The 21928-nt window shown below is 42.5% G+C and overlaps 1 protein-coding gene across 1 annotated transcript in view; it reads left to right on the top strand.

Annotated features, from left to right (window-relative positions):
• LOC140727952 (leucine-rich repeat-containing protein 63) overlaps positions 1-21928 on the top strand; it is a 117360-nt gene that overhangs the window by 3438 nt on the left and 91994 nt on the right. The window contains exon 2 of the mRNA XM_073045959.1: positions 1631-1737. Coding sequence (XP_072902060.1) covers positions 1677-1737 — 61 coding nt within the window. The 5' untranslated portion in view covers positions 1631-1676. The remainder of the gene's footprint in view (positions 1-1630; positions 1738-21928) is intronic.

Raw genomic sequence — 21928 nt, 5'->3', positions numbered from 1 at the left:
ACATCCATGGTCAACCCCGATCAACGAAGGGCTTCATTTCTCATTGCCATATTACTCCAAGCGCATTAACACACATAACATGCCATTAGCAAAGTGGCATTCTATTTGCTGTTTAACTAATGCATTGCCCTCTGGGAGCCCACAATTTTCTTCCCCACTAACAACCACATGGGCGAATTTTATATATTTGTAAACTCCCTAATTGCACTCCCTGTTACAAATGCATTTTGATTTACCTTAATTAATCCCAAATACTAATTTAAACATAGATTTTCCACTATTTTTCCACAAAAAAGTCCAACAGTTATAACTCCTCTTAAATATTAGTAAATTCCATCTTCCTGCTCATTCATGAGGAATTAGAAACTGATCGATAAGACCTCTGCTGTTTTCTGTTTTGCCTCCATTAAAAATCTGTTTAGTCATTTAAGAATGCTAAAGAAGCCAAATCTTTTAATATTTTCTTTTTCTTGCATTGTTATCATATCCAATATTTCTTAATTTTTCTTTGTTAACATAGTTTAATTAACACCATGCAACATAGTTCAAGAATAGGAACATCATAATAAGAACACAGAAACCACCTGGTTTCTGTAGCCTAGCCCATTCATTGAAAGCATGACACTCCCCATGTCCCATAATTTTTTTAATGCCCAGAGTGAACAGAACATTGAGCTTCACCTGCCATCCAAGTAGAGACTTCCAAGGGCTCACCACCTTCTGAGTGAAGAACTTTCTCTTCATCTCGGTCTGGAACTGCCTATCCCTTATCCTCAGTTTCCTTGACTCTACCCTCCTCAGTCAAGGAAAACATCCATAAACATGACTGATCATGCAGATGCTGGAGATCTTGAGCAACACACACAAAATATTGGAGGGAGTCAGCAAGTAAGGCAATGTCTATGGAGGAGAATAAAGGCTGAAACCCTTCATCAGGACTGGAAAGGAAGGGGGCAGAAGTCAGAATAAGAAGTTAGTGGGAGGGGAGGAGTGCAAGCTGGCAGGTAATAAGTGAGACAGAGGAAGATGGGTGGGTGAGGGAGGGGGTATGAAGTAAGAAGCTGGAAGGTGATAGATGGAAGAGGTAAAGGGCTGAAGAAGAAGGAATCTAATAGGAGATGATATGGAAGAAAGGGAAGGAGGAAGGGAACCAAAGGGAAGTGATAGATCTGTGAGAAGATAATGGGTGAGAGGGTAACCAAAATGGGAAATGAGAAAAGAGAGGTGGGGAGGGGAGTAATTATCCAAAGTTAGAAATATCCATGTTCATGCCATCTGGGAGGCTACCCAGGGGTGTTGCTATTAATCAAACAATACATATATGTATTACATGTGTATATAAATACATTGTGTATTGCATGTATATATTACATGTATGCAGCCTGTCAAGTCTTCCTAGAATTTTGTAAGTTTATTCTCATTTATCTATTTATTTACTTTAACATTTTATAAAAGCTTGAATGTGCAAAATTCTTTGAGGTATGAAAAGAGGTAAATAAAGGTAAAAGGAGTTACTGTTGGAAAGATGTAGAAAACTTTGCCATTTCTTGCTCTCAGTAACTTTTTTGTGTTACTAATATAAAAGTTTTCATTTGATTTCAATCAACTCATTGCTTGTGGATAAACCCAGGATAACAAACACGAAATAAACCCAGGATATCCGATTCAGGAGCAGCATGTCCAAATATCCACCACTACTTCGTAGACCATTGTCACCAAAAGATGCTCTTCCTTTTGGTAAGTGCATTATTTTCACTGAAATTAACATTATTTGTACAATACTAGTAATTACAGGATATTTAATTGATTGCAGGTGCACTTTCAAAAATTTGCCTTATATGGTGCGATGTCTTTTTTTAAATACCTGTACATTAGATAGTTGATTTGCATGACCACAATTAGGGCTGTCATAGGGCTATTTCAACAATACGCTTTCATTGTGAGATATTTGAAACAAGTGTTGTTTCTACTTCATTTAAATTTAGCTGTGGATTTTAATGAGACCAGTTGTATTTTCTACATTGGTGCTTCTGTAGAACTTTGTTCCTTGGGCATCTATTAATGATGAAAATTTGACCAGCACTTAAAAAGGAACTGATGAAATACCCAAGAGAGTCCATAGACTTTCAGATTGCTGCTTTCTCTGGATTCTTGTTATAAAGCAAAACCTGACAGCATAATTGCCAGTTATCTGTACTTCCGATAAAATCAATGTTTTTATGAATGCTTTGGAAAGAAAAATAACATTACGTCTGTGCTAATCCCCACAGCATCTGATAACACTGTGATCACTGTCTCAGAAGTGTTAGAATGTCTTTCAAGCGGGGATTCCTGACCAGGCATCAGGCCCTGGTGGTGTACCCAGCTGGATACTGAATATCTGTGCTGGCCAACTGGCTGTAGTGTTCAAGGACATTTTCAATCTCTCACTGCTGCAGTCAGAGGTTCTCACCCGGCAATCATACCAGCGCCTTAGAAGAGCAGGGTAAGCTGCCTAATGACTGTTGCCCAGTAGTCCTCACACCTACTGAGTTGAAGTGCTTTAAGAGTTTGTTCAGGGCTAGAATTAATTTCTGTCTGAACAATGACCTGAACTCGCTGCAATTTGTCTGCTGTCACAACAGATCTACAGCAAATGCAATCTCACTAGCTCTCTACTTGGCTTTGGAGATTATAGCAAAACATCTGTCAGGCTGCTGTTTACAGCTCAGTGTTCAACACCATCATCCCCTCAATATTAATCATCAACATCAAAACCTAAGCCTCTGTACCTCTGCAATTGGATCCTCAGAGTCCTCATTGGAAAATGTGGTCACTACGGATTGGTAATAATATCTTCTTTTTACTGACAGTGAACACAGGCACACCTCAAGGATGCATGTTTAGCCCACTGCTGTACACTCTATACATCCGTTACTGTATGGCTTGGCACAGCTCAAACACTGTCTAGAAATTCACCAGTGACAACACAGTTGTTGGCAGAATCTCAGATGGCAATGAGAAAGCCTACAGGAGTGAGATAGATTGGCTGGTTGAGTAGTTTTACAACAACAACCTCACATTCAGTGTCAGCTGGACCAAGGAATTGCTTGTGGACTTCAGGAAGGGCAAGTCAGGAGAAACACACCTTTCCTCGTGGTGGAAAAGGTAAGCAGCTTCACATTCCTAGGCTTCAACACCTTGGAAGATCTATTTTGGGCCTGAGATATTCATGCAATCATGAAGAAAGCACATGAGCAGCTCTGCTTCATTAGGAGTTTGAGGAAATTTAGTATGTTTCCAACAACTCTAGCAAATGCTTACAGATAACAAAAGCACAAGAAGTTCTGCAGATGCTAGAAATCTTGAGCAACACACACAAAATGGTGGAGGAACTCAGCAAGTCTAGGGAGCATGTATGGAGGGAAATAAACAATCAACGTTTCTGGCTATGACTGTTCATCAGGACTGGAAAGGAAGGAGGCAGAATTCAGAATAAGGTGCAGGGAGGGGAAGGAGTACAAGCTGGTAAGTGAAAGGTGAGTCAGTTGAGTGGATGGTAGGTCACTGTGGTAGGGGGCTGAAGTAAGAAGCTGGGAGGGATAGGTGGAAAAGATAAAGAGCTGAAGAAGCAGGAACCTAATGGAAGAGGACACTGGACCGTGGAAGAAAGGGAAAGAGAAGGGGAACCTGAGGGGGGTGATGGGCAGGTAAGGAACAGCGAAGGGTTGAGAGGGTAACCAGAAAGGAGAACAGAAAAAAGAGAAGGGATGGGGAGAGTAATTACCAGGAGTTAAAATAATCAATATTCATGCCATCAGGTTGAAGGTTACCTAGATAGAATATGAGTTGTTTCTCCTTGAACCTGAGTTTGGCCACATTGCAGCAGTAGAGGAGGTCATAGACAGATATGTTAGAATGGGAACAGGAAGTTGAATTGAAAGGGTAGTCACTGGGAGATCCTGGCTTTTGTGACAGACAGGGCAAAGGTGCTCAACAAAGCAGTCCCTTCCAAAATACGTTGGATCTCACTGAAATAGAGGAGGCTAGACATGGAGCACCAGATACAATAGATTACCCTTACAGACTCCAGGTGAAGTCCTGCCTCAACTGGAAGGACTGTTTAGGACCCTGAATGGTAATGAGGGTGGTGATGTTGGGGCTGGTGTTGCATTTGCAGGGTAAAGGGCCTTGAGGAAGATCATTGTGGAGGGACAAGTGGACAAGAGAGTCATGTAAGGAACAATCCTGTGGAAAACTGAAGGCGGAGGGAAAGATGCTCTTAGTAGTAACATCCCATTGGAGATGGCGGAAGTTACAAAGAATGATGCACTGGATACAGAGGCTCCTGAGGTGGTAGGGACAAGGGAAATTATTATCTCTGTTATGATGGCAGGACGATGGAGTGAGGACAGATGTGTGAGAAATGGAGGAGATGTGGGTCAGGGCAACTTTTATGGTGATAGAAGGGAAAACCCATTGTTCGAAAAAGAAGAAGACATCTTAGATGTCCTAGAATGAAAAGCCTCATCCTGTGAAAAGATGTAGTGGAGATGGATGAACTGAGTGAAGGGAATAGTATTTTTACAAGTCACAGGGTGAGAGGGTTGTTAAGGTAACTGTGACAGTCAGTGGGTTGTAAAAGATGTCAGTACATTTTCAGTCTCCAGAAATGGACACAGAGCGATCGAGAATGATGAGAGGGCTCTCAAGAAGCAGCACCAATGCAATCATCAATGTGGTGGAGAAAAAATTTGGGATTGTTACCAATGAAGGCTTGGAACATGGACTGTTCCACTTAGCCAACAAAAGGCAGGCATAGCTGGGCCTACGCAAGTGTCCCTGGCTACAACTTTGTTTGGAGAAAGTGGAGGAACTAAAAATGTTGAAGGTGAGAACCATTTCCACCAGGTGGAGGAGGGTGGTGATGGTGAGGAACTGGTTAAGTCTGTTGTCCAGAAGAAAGCAAAAAGTTTTAACAACTTCCTGATGAAAAATGAAAGTGTATGGGGACTAGATGTCCATCATGAAAATAAGGCAAGCAGGGCCAGGGAACTGAAAGTGATTGAAGTGATGGAGACCATGTGAAATGTCATGGATGTAGGTCAGAAGGGACTGAACCAAGGGGACAAAATATTGGGGAATGCAGACACGAGTTCATTGGTCAAGAGCAAGCAGAAAAATACCATGACATTGGAACATAGGAAATCGAAGAGTACTGCACAGTAAAGGCCCTTTGGCTCACATTTGAAGATGCTGGAAATACAAGCAACACACACAAAATACTGGAGGAACTCAACAGGCCAGGTAGCATCTATGGAAAAGAGTACAGTCAACATTTTGGGCCACGACTCTTCAGCAGTCCCTTCATGCTGCCTGGCCTGATGAGTTCCCCCAGCATTTTGTGTGTGTTGCTCTAGTATCCCTCTATACTTTCCTCCAATCACCTTAAAGGTATGCCCTCTCAAATTAGCCATTACCACCTTGGAAAAGGGTGCTGGCTATCAACTGTATCTATACCTTTTGTGGGAGCCATGTATCTGTTTTCTATCTGTATTGGATTTTGTGTTGCGTGTTTATTATGTTTATTACGGGTAGTTAATCACGTGTTGGGGGCATGGTAGAAACGAAGTGTTTAGGTATGTATTCATACTCTGTCTTGAGTTCAGCCTAATTTGGGTAGAGCTAAAGAGTAGGCCAGGGCTGATATCTTTTTGTTAACCACTTAAATATTCTTGAATACTTAGAAATACATTTAAAACTGCTTGGCTTAAGTAATTTAATATGCTAAGACTGTTTATTTTGTTATATCACTAGTTTTAGATTCATTAGTTTTCATCGTTTCAAGATGGTTCATTTTGCTGGTTTCTTAATAAAGGATTGAACATATTCTTCAACTTTGGAACTTCGTTATTGGATGGATAGTGCCCCATACAGTATGTCCCACCTGTCCTTAGTCTCTAAGCAGTTTTGGTTTGTTTTGAAATAACTGCTACATTTTGTCAACAATAGGATAGTTATACCAAATGAACATCAGTCTATGGCAAGAGATTGCATTGGATAGTTGGCGAAATTAGAATTGTAACATTGAGAATCCAGGAGCAATTTACAGCAAGTAGTGACCTTTTGTTGATCCATGCTGTGTGTTTGTGGTTTGAACACGGTTTGGAATGGTCAGCAGTGCTGTATCCTCGATCATGTGGTGTTCGCCTAAGGGTTGGCTGCTTTGTTTTATTGAAGTGCTGAAATATTCTGGGAAATGAGCGCTGCTTGTTTGGTGTGATTGCATCTAGAAAAAGTAACATGAGTGGAATTGATGTCAGTGACCTTGAAGTCAGGTCTAAAAGAGAAATTAAACTTAATGAGAAAGTTTTAGTGAATAGAATCAAAAGTTCTCAAAAGGAATATAAGAAAAACTGAGAAAAATCTAAAATTTAATACCATCAATTAAAAGTTCTATGTGAGAACATAAAATGTCTCACATGTGCAGTCTCATCTTAAAGACACGAATAGTCTACACGAAGCTGTTGCTAAGCAAAATTTTGTGTTGTTGTCTTTCATTCCTAACCCAGAGCGAGATAAGCAAATCAAAAAGTTTGATAATATTGAAACTCTTATTCGTCGTGGCTATCCGTCGAGGTCGAGGATGATGGTCTTCATTTTGTTGATCTATTTATATCATCGTATGATCTCGGGACCAACAAGATGTACTGATAACAAGAGCTGTTACTGGTGCCGATGAGTGCTGGACAGACCATCGACTCATCTTGTCCACCATGAGAATGAAGATTCGGCCCAAAAGGAAACACCAAAATCAGAACACTAATCAAGAAATTCAATGTTGACATCCTTCAAGACATCAACCATGTACAGAAGTTCCAACAAAACCTTCAAGAACAACTGCCTCAATAAATCTCACCATCTGTAGAAGAACACTGGAATCAATTGAAGAATGCTATCATCACCTCCTGCAAAGAAATAATTGGGTTCAAGACGAAAAAACATCAGGATTGGTTCAATGATAACAACAAATTACTCCCAACAACTCATTGACGAAAAGAAAAAAGCTTTCATCACCTTACAAAATGACCAACAATCGGCTATCAAAATGAAACACTATCAGGAATGCAAGATTGCAGTCCAGAACAGCACCCGGAAACTGAAAAACCAATGGTGGAGGAAGGAAGTTCAGGAAATCCGACAACTAGCAGATGCTAACGACACTCGAGGCTTTTTCAACGCAACTAAAGCTATTTTTGGCCCATCCACTCATGGTCAATCCCCTCTCAAAAGCAAAGATGGTTCAACCATCCTGAAGAGCAATGCTGACATCAGTTCTAGATGGAGGGAGTACTTTGAAGATCTTCTAAATCAGACCATCTCATTTGACAGGAATGTGATTAACAACATTCCAAAACAGCCCATTGATGACTCCCTAAGCAAAATACCAACACTTGAAGAAGTCAAGGAAGTCATCAAAACCTTGAAAAACAAAAAGGCTGCTGGACTCAATGGAATACCAGCAGAGGTCTACAAAATTGGAGGTAACCCACTTTATTATCAACTGCATCAACTTCTCATCAAGATCTGGATAAATGAAGACGTACCAGCAGACTTTAGAGACTTAGCATACTCTTATTAATACAGTCATAGTAGATGCTGAACAATGGATGAAACAAACATGCGATGTTGAAGGTCATGTTGTTGAACCAAGTGAAAATATTTCTCGAATTTTGAGGCATGTTTTAACTATGCATAAAGCTGAGGATCCTCAGGATGACATATGTAAAGCGACAGTACCTAAAATATGCATTCTCCATGTTCTGTTGCAAGCAGAGTGGCTTATGCATCTTATACCTCCTCTGCAGGCATTAAAATGGAGGCTAATTTAGCAGCATTATTTGCACAACAACAAACATTGAAGGATAAACATGAGTTGGGAGGGCAAGAGGAGCAGATGGAAGAACAGTTTTGGAAAGGAAAGGAGCAGCTACGAAGAAGGATTGAGCAGCTTAAGTTACAAAAAGAAATTGCAGCATAGATGGCCAAAGCTGAAGTGCAGTGGGTGCTAAAAGTGCTCCAGTAGGACTGTTCTATTGTGTGAGTTCCTATATTGATATGACACAGAAGAAACCCAACACACTCAATGTCAATGAGTGCAATTCATTTGTTCTTCAAATGTCTATGAAACAAGATTTAGGGCCTCAAGGAGTAGTTCAGGGTGTTCATTCTCCACCCACATTAAGAGGCACTCTGAATCTATGTCATATCCAACAGCTCTAGGTGCTCATGGGGACATTAATTTACAGTATGGAAGCTGTCGTGTTTTAGATGATAGAGGTCTAAATTGTATTATGGAGGCCAACAGGATGTAAAATGAAATAACAACTTTATTGGTACAACAACAACGCATTGCATATCTGCCTAAAAGAGATTCAAATCTTCGATGGGTATTCATTGCAATATCATGCATTCATGAGGGCTTTTAAGAATAATGTTGAAGGGAAGACTAACAATTATGGTGACTGCCTCTGTTTCCTTGAACAGTAAGCTGGAGGTCGCCCTAGAGAGCTTGTCAGAAATTGCCAGTGTGTTAACCCTGAGGAAGGATATCTAAAGGCCAAGGCTTTACTACAGAAACATTATGGCAATGAACAGAAAATTGCATCAGCCTACATGCGAAAGGCTCTCTCTTGGCCACCTATCAAATCTGAAGACATGAAGACTCTTCAAGACTACAATCTTTTTGTTAGAGGCTGTTATACTGCAATAGGAGATGTTCAGTACATGCGAGAGCTGGCAGACCCACCAATCTATTGATTGGGAGGCCTGAACACCTCCCTCTGCAACTGGATGCTAGACTTCCTGACTGGAAGACCTCAGTCAGTCCGGATCAGAGGCAGCATCTCCAACACCATCACACTGAGCATTAAGAGCTCCAAATTTCTTGGTGTTCACCTGGCAGAGAATCTCACCTGGTCCTTCAACACCAGCTCCATAGCAAAGAAAGCCCAGCAGTGTCTCTACTTTCTGCGAAGGCTGAAAGTCCATTCCCCCCCCCCCCCCCCCATCCTCATCACATTCTACAGGGGTTGTATTGAGAGCATCCTGAGCAGCTGCATCACTGCCTGGTTCGGAAATTGCACCATCTTGGATTGCAAGACCCTGCAGCAGATAGTGAGGTCAACTGAGAAGATCATCGGGGTCTCTCTTCCTGTCTTATAGACACTTACACTACATGCTGCATCTGCAAAGCAAACAGCATTATGAAGGACCCCATGCACCCCCTCATACAAACTCTTCTCCCTCCTGTCATCTGGGAAAAGGCACCGAAGCATTTGGGCTCTCACGACCAGACTATGTAACAGTTTCTTCTCCCAAGTTATCAGACTCCACAATACCCAGAGTCTGGACTGACAATAACTTATTGCCCTCTGCTGTGCCTATTATCTTATTTATTATTTATTGTAATGTGGTGATTGTGGGAGATTTTAATTTTCCACACATAGATTGGGAAGCTCATTCTGTAAAAGGGCTGGATGGTTTAGAGTTTGTGAAATGTGTGCAGGATAGTTTTTTTGCAACAATACATAGAAGTACCGACTAGAGATGGGGCAGTGTTGGATCTCCTGTTAGGGAATGCGATAGGTCAGCTGACAGATGTATGTGTTGGGGAGCACTTCGGGTCCAGTGATCACAATAGCATTAGCTTCAATATAATTATGGAGAAGGACAGGACTGGACCTAGAGTTGACATTTTTGATTGGAGAAAGGCTAACTTTGAGGAGATGCGCAGGGATTTAGAGAGAGTGGATTGGGTCAAGTTGTTTTATGGGAAGGATGTAATAGAGAAATGGAGGTCATTTAAGGGTGAAATTATGAGGGTACAGAATCTTTATGTTCCTGTTCGGTTGAAAGGAAAGGTTAAAGGTTTGAAAGCGCCATGGTTTTCAAGGGATATTAGAAACTTGGTTCGAAAAAAGAGGGATGTCTACAATAGATATAGGCGGCATGGAGTAAAGGAATTGCTCGAGGAATATAAAGAATGTAAAAGGAAACTTAAGAAAGAGATTAGAAAAGCTAAAAGAAGTTACGAGTTTGGTTTGGCAAATAAGGTGGAAGTAAATCCGAAAGGCTTCTACAGTTATATTAAAAGCAAGAGGATAGTGAGGGATAAAATTGGTCCCTTAGAGAATCAGGGTGGTCAGCTATGTGTGGAGCCGAGGGAGATGGGAGAGATTTTGAACGATTTCTTCTCTTCGGTATTCACTAAGGAGAAGGATATTGAATGGTGTAAGGTATGGGAAACAAGTAAGGAAGTTATGGAACCTATGACGATTAAAGAGGTGGAAGTACTGGCGCTTTTAAGAAATTTAAAAGTGGATAAATCTCCGGGTCCTGACAGGATATTCCCCAGGACCTTGAGGGAAGTTTGTGTAGAGATAGCAGGAGCTCTGATGGAGATCTTTCAGATGTCATTAGAAACGGGGATTGTGCCGGAGGATTGGCGTATTGCTCATGTGGTTCCATTGTTTAAAAAGGGTTCTAGAAGTAAGCCTGGCAATTATAGACCTGTCAGTTTGACATCAGTGGTGGGTAAATTAATGGAAAGTATTCTTAGAGATAGTATTTATAATTATCTGGATAGACAGGATCTGATTAGGAGTAGCCAGCATGGATTTGTGCGTGGAAGGTCATGTTTGACAAACCTTATTGAATTTTTTGAAGTAGTTACGAGGAATGTTGACGAGGGTAAGGCAGTGGATGTAGTCTATATGGACTTCAGCAAGGCCTTTGACAAAGTTCCACATGGAAGGTTAGTTAAGAAGGTTCAGTCGTTAGGTATTAATGCTGGAGTAATAAAATGGATTCAACAGTGGCTAGATGGGAGATGCCAGAGAGTAGTGGTGGATAATTGTTTATCGGGATGGAGGCCGGTGACTAGCGGGGTGCCTCAGGGATCTGCTTTGGGCCCAATGTTGTTTGTAATATACATAAATGATCTGGATGATGGGGTGGTAAATTGGATTAGTAAGTATGCTGATGATACTAAGGTAGGAGGTGTTGTGGATAATGAGGTGGGTTTTCAAAGCTTGCAGGGAGATTTATGCCGGTTAGAAGAATGGGCTGAACGTTGGCAGATGGAGTTTAATGCTGAGAAGTGTGAGGTTCTACATTTTGGCAGGAATAATCCAAATAGAACATACAGGGTAAATGGTAGGGCATTGAGGAATGCAGTGGAACAGAGAGATCTAGGAATAACAGTGCATAGTTCCCTGAAGGTGGAGTCTCATGTAGATAGGGTGGTGAAGAAGGCTTTTGGAACGCTGGCCTTTATAAATCAGAGCATTGAGTACAGAAGTTGGGATGTAATGTTAAAATTGTACAAGGCATTGGTAAGGCCAAATTTGGAATATTGTGTACAGTTCTGGTCACCGAATTATAGGAAAGATATCAATAAATTAGAGAGAGTGCAGAGACGATTTACTAGGATGTTACCTGGGTTTCAGCACTTAAGTTACAGAGAAAGGTTGAACAAGTTAGGTCTCTATTCATTGGAGCGTAGAAGGTTGAGGGGGGATTTGATCGAGGTATTTAAAATGTTGAGAGGGATAGATAGAGTTGACGTGAATAGGCTGTTTCCATTGAGAGTAGGGGAGATTCAAACGAGAGGACATGATTTGAGAGTTAGGGGGCAAAAGTTTAAGGGAAACACGAGAAGGTATTTCTTTACTCAGAGAGTGATAGCTGTGTGGAATGAGCTTCCTGTAGAAGTAGTAGAGGCCAGTTCAGTTGTGTCATTTAAGGTAAAATTGGATAGGTATATGGACAGGAAAGGAGTGGAGGGTTATGGGCTGAGTGCGGGTAGGTGGGACTAGGTGAGATTAAGAGTTCGGCACGGACTAGGAGGGCCGGAATGGCCTGTTTCCGTGCTGTGATTGTTATATGGTTATATGGTTAATGCCTGCACTGTTTTCTGCACTTTATGCAGGTCTGTAGTCTGGGTAGGTCTGTAGTCTAGTGTTTTTTTTTTTCTGTGTTGTTTTTTACGTAGTTCAGAGTAGTTTTTGTACTGTTTCTTGTAGCACCATGGTCCTGAAAAACGTCGTCTCGTTTTTACTGTGCACTGTACCAGCAGTTATGGTCAAAATGACAATAAAAAGTGACTTGACTTGATTGTTGTAAAGAAGTTGGCTTATATGTTTAGGGATCTATGTAGAAGGATGGTTTGTGAGCTATTAGCCAAGCATAACTGTGAGGCTACTTTTGCTGCCATTGTTGATTTTACTGAACAACAAATTAGGATTTCTACACACAGGGAAGATACTGTATACTACATTACCTGCAGTAGGCAAAGGTATAAACAAAACTAAGTCACAAATTTGTTCTAAGCTAAAGGAAGTGATTTTGCCTTTCCTGTGGCCACTGTGAGAACTAAAGCTAAAAGTGAGCCTGGAACTTATGAAATGGAAATGGTCTCATAAGCCAAAAGAGTTTGTCTGTTCTGCCGGGGTGAACATACATTGGATTCATGCCATCAGCTGGAGAAAAGGGCTCATGCTGAGAAGATTACCTTCCTAAAGGAAAATGGTTTGATTGTGTATGGGACACATCAGCAAAAATTGCAGGAAACGTTACTTCATATTCACTCTGACAAAAAGGGTGCAGAATTGAAACAAGCTGTGGAAGAATCAGGCACATTAGTGAGTAGTGCCCAGGTATCTATTGGCCTTACGGGGGCTGGCAACTATGATTGTAAACTTCTCATAATTCCAGTACAGGTGAAGTCTAAGAAGGGTAATAAGACAGTGATTACTTAGATCAAGGAAGTACAGCAGTGTTCAGCAGAGTTCAGCAGAGCTCATGAACAAGCTCAACCTAGCAGGAAGAAGGACATACATTTTCTTACCCACCATGGGTCAAGAAAAGGTTGTGAGCAGCCATGTTGTTTCAGGAAGCGGCTGACTCAGATGATAAAAACTGTTGTGAACTACCTAACGTCCAGACGCAGGGAAGTATGCCCGTACACAAAGGGAACATTCCACGTCAGAGGGATCTCCAGGGATGGTCTCACCTGAAACACGTCCATTTGCCAGAGATTGATTCAGTAATTGAGCTGCTGATAGGGACAAATGTGCCTTAAGCATTGAAGCCATTGCAAGTGATTCACAGTGTTAATGACGGACCCTATACAATCAGAACCATGTTGGGTTCGACTGTAAATGCACCACTGAAAGGGGACCATGGTGAAGACATTGACTGTACACAGCCAGAGCAGACAGTTAACAGCATTTTAGATTTGGACTTGGATGAGCTTTAACAGCAGCAATTCAGGGCGGATTTTCCTGAATATTGTCAGGATGAACAACCTGGTTTGTGAAGAAAAGGTCACAAGTTCATGGAGCTGGTGGCAAATTAAACTGGTGACAGGTCACTACCAGATTACTTTACCTTTAAGAAAACAGGATGTTAAAATACCTAATAATAGGAACAGCACGCTTTGAATTTAAGGAAGAGGTTTAAGAAGGATTTGTTATTTCATACTATGACACAGCTTTCATACAAGGTCATCTCCAAAGTTTATGCCAAAAGAGTGCCAGCAAGAGAACCTGAAATGCAGTAATGGGTAGGTCGAGTTTCAAAGATTTCAAAAGTTTCAAAGGTACATTTAATGTCAGAGAAATGAATACAATATACATCCCGAAAAGCTTTTTCTTCACAACCATCCATGAAAAACGGAGGAGTACCCTCAGAGAATGAGTGACAGTTAAATGTCAGAACCCCAGTCCCCCCTCCCTCCCCTCCCTCCTGCACATAAGTGGCAGCAAGCAACGATCCCCCCTCCCACCACCGGCAAAAAAAAAGCATCAGCATCCGCCACCAAGCACTCGAGTGAGCAAAGCAACAGCAAAGACACAGACTTGTAGTTCTCCAAAGACTGTTTGTTCACCCAGTATTCAACATACCACAGGCTCACTCTCTCCCTAATAAGGGAGAAAAAGATGTCTCCATTTCACAGTGAGAGGGGAGACATAACAAACGACTCACTGGATTACGATGTTAAAAGTCTGTTGCATCGCTTTTTCCAAGCTCTGTGCCCAAATGTCTCGGGTCTCTGGGCCCACAGCCTTAGATCTCCCAGCTCCCATGACACACCAATCTCCTGCCCAGACACCGACCTCCGATTCCCACCCCCCCCCCCCCCCAACTCCAGAGCCACGAAATTTCGGTCCTCTGAAAGCAAGTGAAGCCTTTAAGCTGTGCCCTTGGCGTGCTGAATAACGGCCAGTTGTGAAACCCCGAGAGCGTGTCCCATTCCCGCAAAGAACCGTAGTCAGCATGTAACTACATGTCAGGGTCTTTAAAAGAGCCCTGAAAGGAAAAAATAAAGATATTAAAGATAGAAATAGAGCTGCTTCCAAAGATGCAAACAAAGGAGCTGCTGTTAGGAGCCATTGATTCTCCTAAGCTTCCATAGATATGGGTTTATTTCATATCATGCTGTTTATCATCCCAGAAAAGGAAACTTTGTGTTGTGTTTGACTGTGGAAAGACTTTTCAGAGAATATCACTTAATGCTCAGCTTTTACAAGGACCAAATCTTACTAGTTCACTGATTCAAGTCCTAACCAGATTCAGAAAAAACCCAGTGGTAATTATGACAGCTATTGAATCAAGGTTTCATCAGGTTAAACTACCAGCAAAAGATGCAGATCTGCTGAGGTTTCTCTGGTGGCCTGATGATGACTTTAGCCAAGATATGGTGGACTTCAGAATGGTGGTACATCTCTTTGGAGCAACTTCATCACAGAGTTCTGCCTATTTCACTCTTAGGAAATGCGCAGAAGACAAGCAAGAACAGTTCAACCACAAGACATGGGATAGGACTTGCAATGCTTCTGTGTTGATGACTGCCTTGTGTCAGTGTCCTCTGAGGAAGAAATGGTATCTCCCTAACATGACCTTGTATCCACGTGCTTTCAACTCACAAAGTAGATAAGCAACAGATGTAGTGTGATATCTATAATACCAGAAGAGCAAAAAGTGAAAAACATGAAGGATTTGGATTTGGATTAAGATATTTCTTCAGTGGAGATAACACTGGGTGTGCGATAGTGCATTCAGTCTGATACTTTCAAGTTTAAGATCACAATCCAAAATAGACCACTTACCAGACCGGGGATCCTCTCACAGTTACTACCATCTATGATACTTTAGGAATCTTGAGTCCGGTGGTGTTACCTGCTAAGTTCCCACAAGATCTATGTAAGAAAGGACGTAGCTGGAATGACACTATACCAACATCAGTTGCTCATGAGTGGAGAAGCTGGCTGGAAGAATTCTGCCAGTTGGAAGACGTCAAGATTACTATATGTTTGAAACCCTTGGATTTTGGAGAAGTTACACTTTACAGATGCAAGCAAAAATGGCTATAAAGCAGACACCCACCTATAGTTGCACGGCACATTTTCTCAGGTGCACAGTACTTTTATCATGGGAAAATCTAGGGTAGCTCCAGTGAAGTTTCCATTCCTCATATGGAGCTTATTGCTGCTATCATCGCAAGCTGTATGGATACATTGAGTTGCACATATAGTTTCAGGACTCAGTTTTTTGGACTTATAATGTTTCTGTGCTGAAGTATATCAAGAATGAAACTTACAGGTTCCAAACCTTCGCTGCAGACAGAATTTCAGAAATTATTAAGGTCTCACAAGCATCTCGATGCAGGTATGTAAACACTCCAAGCAACCCTGCAAATGTGGCCTTTGGAGGGCTGATGGTGAATACTTTTTCTGAAGAATAATAATAGGTGTCAAGGCCTCGATATCTTCTTCAGCCTGAAAATGAAGGGCTGTGAATCCGGATTGTTCTGGAGAAATTCTGCTAGATGAAACAGAAGTCAATGGGATTGCTACAATGAACGTCATACAGATTGAAGAGGAGGTGGACGTGGCAGCACATATAAACGCATAGTAGTTATGGGTGATTTCAACTTCCCTCATATTGACTGGTACCTCCTGAGTGCAAGGGGGATAGATGAGGCTGAATTTGTCTGGTGTGTTCAAGAAGGATTCCTGACACAGTATGTGGACCGGCCAACGAGAGGAGAGGCTATACTAGATCTAGTTCTGGGTAATGAACCTGATCAGGTGACTGACCTCTTGGTGGGGGAGCATTTTGGTGGGAGTGACCACAACTCCCTTAGCTTCAGCATAGCTATGGAAAGGGATATAATCAGACAAAATGGTAAAGTGCTTAACTGGGGAAGGGCTAACTTTGAAGGGATGAGGCAGGAACTAGCGAGAGTAAATTGGAAACAGATGTTCAAAGGGGAAAGCACAGAAGTAATGTGGGAGAAGTTTAGGGACCACTTGAGCTGGGTTCAGGATAGGTTTGTCCCACTGAGGCAAGGAAAAAAATAGTAGGAAAAGGGAACCGTGGCTGATGAAACACGTGAGGCAACTTGTCAAGAAGAAAAAGGAAGCATATGTTAGATATAAGAAGCAGGAAGTAGGAGGGGCTCATGAGAAATATAGGGTAGCCAGGAAGGAGCTAAAGAAAGGACTTAGGAGAGCTCGAAGGGGGCATGAGAAGGCCTTGGCATGTAGGATTAAGGAGAACCCCAAGGTGTTCTATGAGTATGTGAAGAACAGGAGAATGATGAGAATGAAGGTGGGACTGCTAAAGGATAAAGAGGGCAACATGTGCCTGGAGGTTGGGGAGGTCCTAAATGAATACTTTGCTTCAGTATTCACAAGTGAAAAGGATCTTGATCAGGGTGAGGTCGAAATAGAGCAGGCCTGTGTGCTGGACAATGTGGAGATTAAGGAAGAAGAAGTGCTGGATCTTCTTAAAAACATCAAGATTGATAAATCCCCAGGGCCGGATATGATACACTCCAGGTTGTTGTGGGAATTGAGAGAAGAGATTGCTGGAGCATTAGCTATGATCTTTGAATCCTCTTTGACTACAGGAGAAGTGCCGGAGGACTGGAGAATGTTAAATGTAGTTCTTTTGTTTAAAAAAGGTAATAGGGAGAAACTTGGGAACTATAGACTGGTAAGTCTTATGTCGGTCGTCTGCAAACTATAGGAAATGATTCTTAAGGATAGGATCTACAAGTATTTGGAAAAGTACAGTCTACTCATGGATAGTCAACATGGCTTTGTGAAGGGAAGATCGTGCCTCACAAGCCTGATTGAGTTTTTTGAAGAGATTACAAAAGAAATTGATGAGGGTAGGGCAGTGGATGTGGTCTACATGGACTTTAGCAAAGCATTTGACAAGGTCCCTCATGAGAGACTCATCCGGAAAGTCATGAGGCATGGTGTCAGTGGAACCTTGGCTGTTTGGATAAAAATTTGGCTTAAAGGAAGAAAGCAGAGGGTAATTGTGGAAGGAAAGTATTCTGCCTGGAGGTCGGTGATTAGTGGAGTGCTGCAGGGATCTGTCCTGGGACGCCTGCTATTTGTGATTTTTATAAATGACCTGGATGTAGAAGCGGAAGGATGGGTAAGTAAGTTTGCGGATGACACGAAGATTGGAGGAGTTGTGGATGGAGCTGCAGGTTGTCAAAGGTTACAAGAGGATGTAGACAGGCTGCAGAGTTGGGCAGGAAAATGGCAGATGGAGTCCAATCTGGATAGGTGTAAGGTGATGCATTTTGGAAGGACAAACCAGAAGACTGATTAATGGTCAGTTGTGGATAAGAGTGTGGATAAACAAAGGGACCTTGGGGTTCAAATCCATACATCCCTTAAGGTTGTTGCGCTGGTTGATAGGGTAGTTAAGAAGGCCTATGGGATGCTAGGCTTCATTAACAGGGGGATTGAGTTCAAGAGTAGAGAGGTCATGTTGCAACTCTACAAATCTCTGGTGAGACCGCACTTAGAGTATTGTGTTCAATTCTGGTCACCTCATTATAGGAAGGATGTGGAAGCTATGGAGAAGGTGCAGAGGAGATTTACCAGGATGTTGCCTGGTTTGGAGAACAAGTCATATGAAGCAAGGTTAGCAGAGCTGGGACTTTTCTCTTTGGAGCGTAGAAGAATGAGAGGGGATTTGATAGAGGTCTACAAGATTATGAGAGGCATAGATAGGGTGGATAGTCAGTACCTGTTTCCCAAGGCACCAGAGGGCATATGTACAAAATTAAGGGAGAGAAGTTTAGGGGAGACATCAGGGGTAAGTTTTTTACACAGAGGGTTGTGAGTGCCTGGAATGACTTGCCAGGGATGGTGGTGGAGGCTAAAATATTAGGGGTATTTAAGAGCCTCTTGGACAGGCACATGGATGAAAGAAAAATAGAGGGTTATGGGGTAGTGGGGGGTTAGTACCTTTTTTTAAGGATTATATGGGTTGGCACAACATGGAGGGCAGAAGGGCTTGTACTGTGCTGTAGTATTCTATGGTTCTATGGTTCTAAATCATCACTTCTCATTTTAGACCAGTTTGAGGAAGACAGTGGTCTGGATTCTTAGATTTAAGATTGTACTTTTATTTCTTAGTTGAAAGAGGAAGCGCTTGAATATTGTTCTTGCTCAGACTGACTTGGATGAAGAACAATAAGGGTATTCTTTGGGGAGGGAGATTAAGAAGGCCAAAGGTTAGATTGGCTAAGATTGTCCCTTGGTGGAGGAGCTCAAAAAGGCTTAAATGGAGATTGTTGGATTTTTGTCAAGGAAAGAGATTTCCAGATGAATTCTCAAGTTTGCAAAGGGGAGAAAGTGTGAAATGGAACAGTCATATTTTCAAGCTCAATCCAGTACAGAAGATAGTGTCTTAAGAGTTGGTGGATGGCTTAGTAAATCAGCTTTGCCTGAAGTATTTGACCATTCTGTTATTCTGGCAAAGGATCTGTGTATCTCAGATCAATGTACATCAAGAAGTGCCCAGGAAATTGAAATTGCTCACTCTTTCTACTTCTGATCCCTCTTTGAGGACTGGTATGTTCCCTCTTCTTACCCTTTTCTAAAGTCCACAATCAGTTCTTTGGTCTTACTGACATTTAGTGCAAGGTTGTTTCTGTAACACCACTCAACTAGCTGATATATCTCGCATCTGCCAACAATAGTTGTATCATCAGCAAATTTATAGATGGCATTAGGGCTGTGCCTAACCACACAGTCATGGGTGTAGAGAGAGTCGAGCAGTGGGCTAAGCACACATCACTGAGGTGTACCAGTGTTGATTGTCAGTGAGGTGGAGGTGTTAGTTCTAATCTGCACAGATTGTGGTCTTCCAGTTAGGAAGTCGAAGATCCAGTTGCAGAGGAAGGTACAAAGACCCAGGTTTGGGAGCTTTTTGATCAGATCAGTAGAAATGATGCTGTTAAACACTGAGCTGTAGTCAATAAACAGCATCCTGACATAGGTATTTGTATTATCCAGGTGATCAAGGCTGCGTGAATAGTCAAATGAGATCGCAACCACCATAGACCTATAGTGGTGGTAGACAAATTGTAGAGGGTTCCAGTCCTTGCTGAGACAGGAGTTACTTCTAGTTGTAACCAATCTCTCAAAGCACTTCATCACCGTAGATGTGAGTGCAACTGTAGCAATAAGAAATTGAAAATGTCTTTCAACACCACCAGTTGGCACAGATTTTTAGAGCCCTGCCAGGCACTCCATCGGAACCTTGCAAGGGTTCACCCTCTTGAAAGACAGCCTGATGTTGGCCTCCAAGACAGAGATCACAGGGTCACCAGGTGCTGCAGGGATCCTCGTAGCTTTAGCATAGAAGGCATTGAGCTCATCAGGGAGTGAAGCATCAGTGCCGTTCATGATGTTAGGTTTCACTTTGTAGAATGTAATGGCCTACAAACCCTGCCAGAGTTAACGTGCATCCGCTTCCACCTGCAACTCATTTGGAATTGTTTCTTTGTGTAAAGGGGGTTTCTTCTTTTTCTTTGTTACTGTGTATGTAATCAAAATGGCTTCTTTGTTTTGTTAAAAGCAGGAATGCTTCTTTGTTGTGAGAGAGTGCTGGAAGCTTGTTTGGGTTAAAATTTACTAACGAGAATTGTATTCCTTTGTAAACCAATTGGGATTAATGTTGTTCTTTCTTCTGAGTCTGTAAGCTATTGTTGGCGGGCTTTTGGGGAGATTGGCGCGAGGGGTTGAGAGAGAGAGGACACGATGCTGTAAGCTGGGCGAGGAACGGACCCCAAGCGGGGGTCCAAGGCCAGGAGGTACTCTGAGGAGAGGAGATAAAGCTAGATGTGCTTGGTTGACCACTTCGGGTGGTCCTAAGCTGCGAGTCGAGAAGTTCGGAGGGGATCGAATGGTGGCCAGAAAACTTCAGTAATTGAGCTCCAACGGTTGTGCACGAAGTGGTTTGGACTTTGATAAGTTTGGCACCTTTTCTTTATTGTTTTTCCTTCATATATACTGTATCGTTATTAATCACTTAGTTATAGTAACCTTTATAAATTGTACTCATTTAATCGCATATGGTGTACTGTCTGTTTTTGGGCGAGGCAGGGACATCACACAGCATCCACACCAGCTGATTACCCAGTTTGGCGGGGCCGAAGGCTGCTCCCCCTAGACAAGAACGAGCTGAGCGAGCCTGAGGCGACCCAGGGGGTTACATTGTGGGGGCTCGTCCGGGATTGATTTCTGTGGAAGCTGTGTGATCACCCTCTTTAAATTATGTCAACGGCAAAGAGCTGGTGTGCCTCTGGTTATCTCTGCATGTGTGTTGGGTGAGTGGCAGTGCTTGGCTGAGGGAAAGCGACAGGGATTGGTTGAAAGTTTGAGTAGGCGGGCTGGTGATGTTGTTAGAACTGTCGGGTACAATTACCTCGAAGTGACAGCTGCCAGTTCCGGGAAAGTGTGGGAAAATGCGTGGGGTTCGACTGGAAGTCAAATGCCGCAGCTGGGGGGCTGATCATATCCGTGGCAGGAGATTGGTGGAAAGTTTTTAGGGTATCCCTTTTGGCTAGGGGGGCAGATAAATTGCTTGCAGTGCCAGGGGGATCTGTCAAGGGGATCGGCTCCTCCCTCAGTTGTTCAGTTGATCCGAGAGCTGTCGGGAAACTTAGAGGAGGCCCAGTGGGGGAACGGCTTGGGGTCTCTGGGGGAGCACGTTCCCAGCGATGTACCAAGGAACTCCCGAAAGGAACAGGCCCTATTCCTGAAGGCTTAGAGGGACCAAGCGCACAGGTGTTGTTACGGATGGATGGAAGTCAAGTTAAAGCCATCCTCGGCACTGGGGCGCCGGTTAAGTTGCTGTACAGTTTGTTTTATAACCGTTATTGGAAGCATTTACCCTTGACGACATTGTGGGCACTGGAGATTTGGGGTACCAGTGCCAGTGATTATCCAGACGACGGTTGTTGGTCAGTGAAAATGGAGTTCTTGGAGGCAAAAGTGGAGGTGACGGAGGTTCGTGAATCGTTAATGCTGATGTGTCTGGACACTGTTGAGACGGGCAGCGTTTCGGTTCTGGAGAGCCAGAATTTGAACAAATTCTTGAGATAGCCCTCTGCAAGTCTTACCTGGTTTTCTTGTACTGACTTGGGTCACCAGACTTGAATCCTATAAATCTAGCCTCGGAAGACTCTGAACCTCCTGGTTCATCTTCGGCTTCTGATTTGGTACGTACAGTGTGTTCTTGTAGGCACACATTCATCCATTCAGGTTTTAATGAAGTCAGCGACAGTGGTGGCGTATTTATTCAGACTCAAAGGTGAATCCCTGAATACAATCCAGTCCACTTATTCAAAGCAGTCCTGTATTGTTCCTGCACTTCCCGTGTCCATACATTCTTGGTCATCACTACTGATATAGCCATAGGAACATCAGAAATTGTCAGGTATAAGACACAATTTTCTCCCAGGAGATAGTGTGCTTATAGTTGACAACACAGTGCCTGAAACTCATGGATCATGGGAAAAATCATTAAAGTCTTTCCAGACAGAAGAGTATTTGTGCGACAGTAG

Source organism: Hemitrygon akajei, chromosome 5 (genome assembly GCF_048418815.1).
Source record: "Hemitrygon akajei chromosome 5, sHemAka1.3, whole genome shotgun sequence".
NCBI classification, from domain to species: Eukaryota; Metazoa; Chordata; class Chondrichthyes; order Myliobatiformes; family Dasyatidae; genus Hemitrygon; species Hemitrygon akajei.
This window is presented reverse-complemented; position numbering and strand designations above follow the sequence as displayed.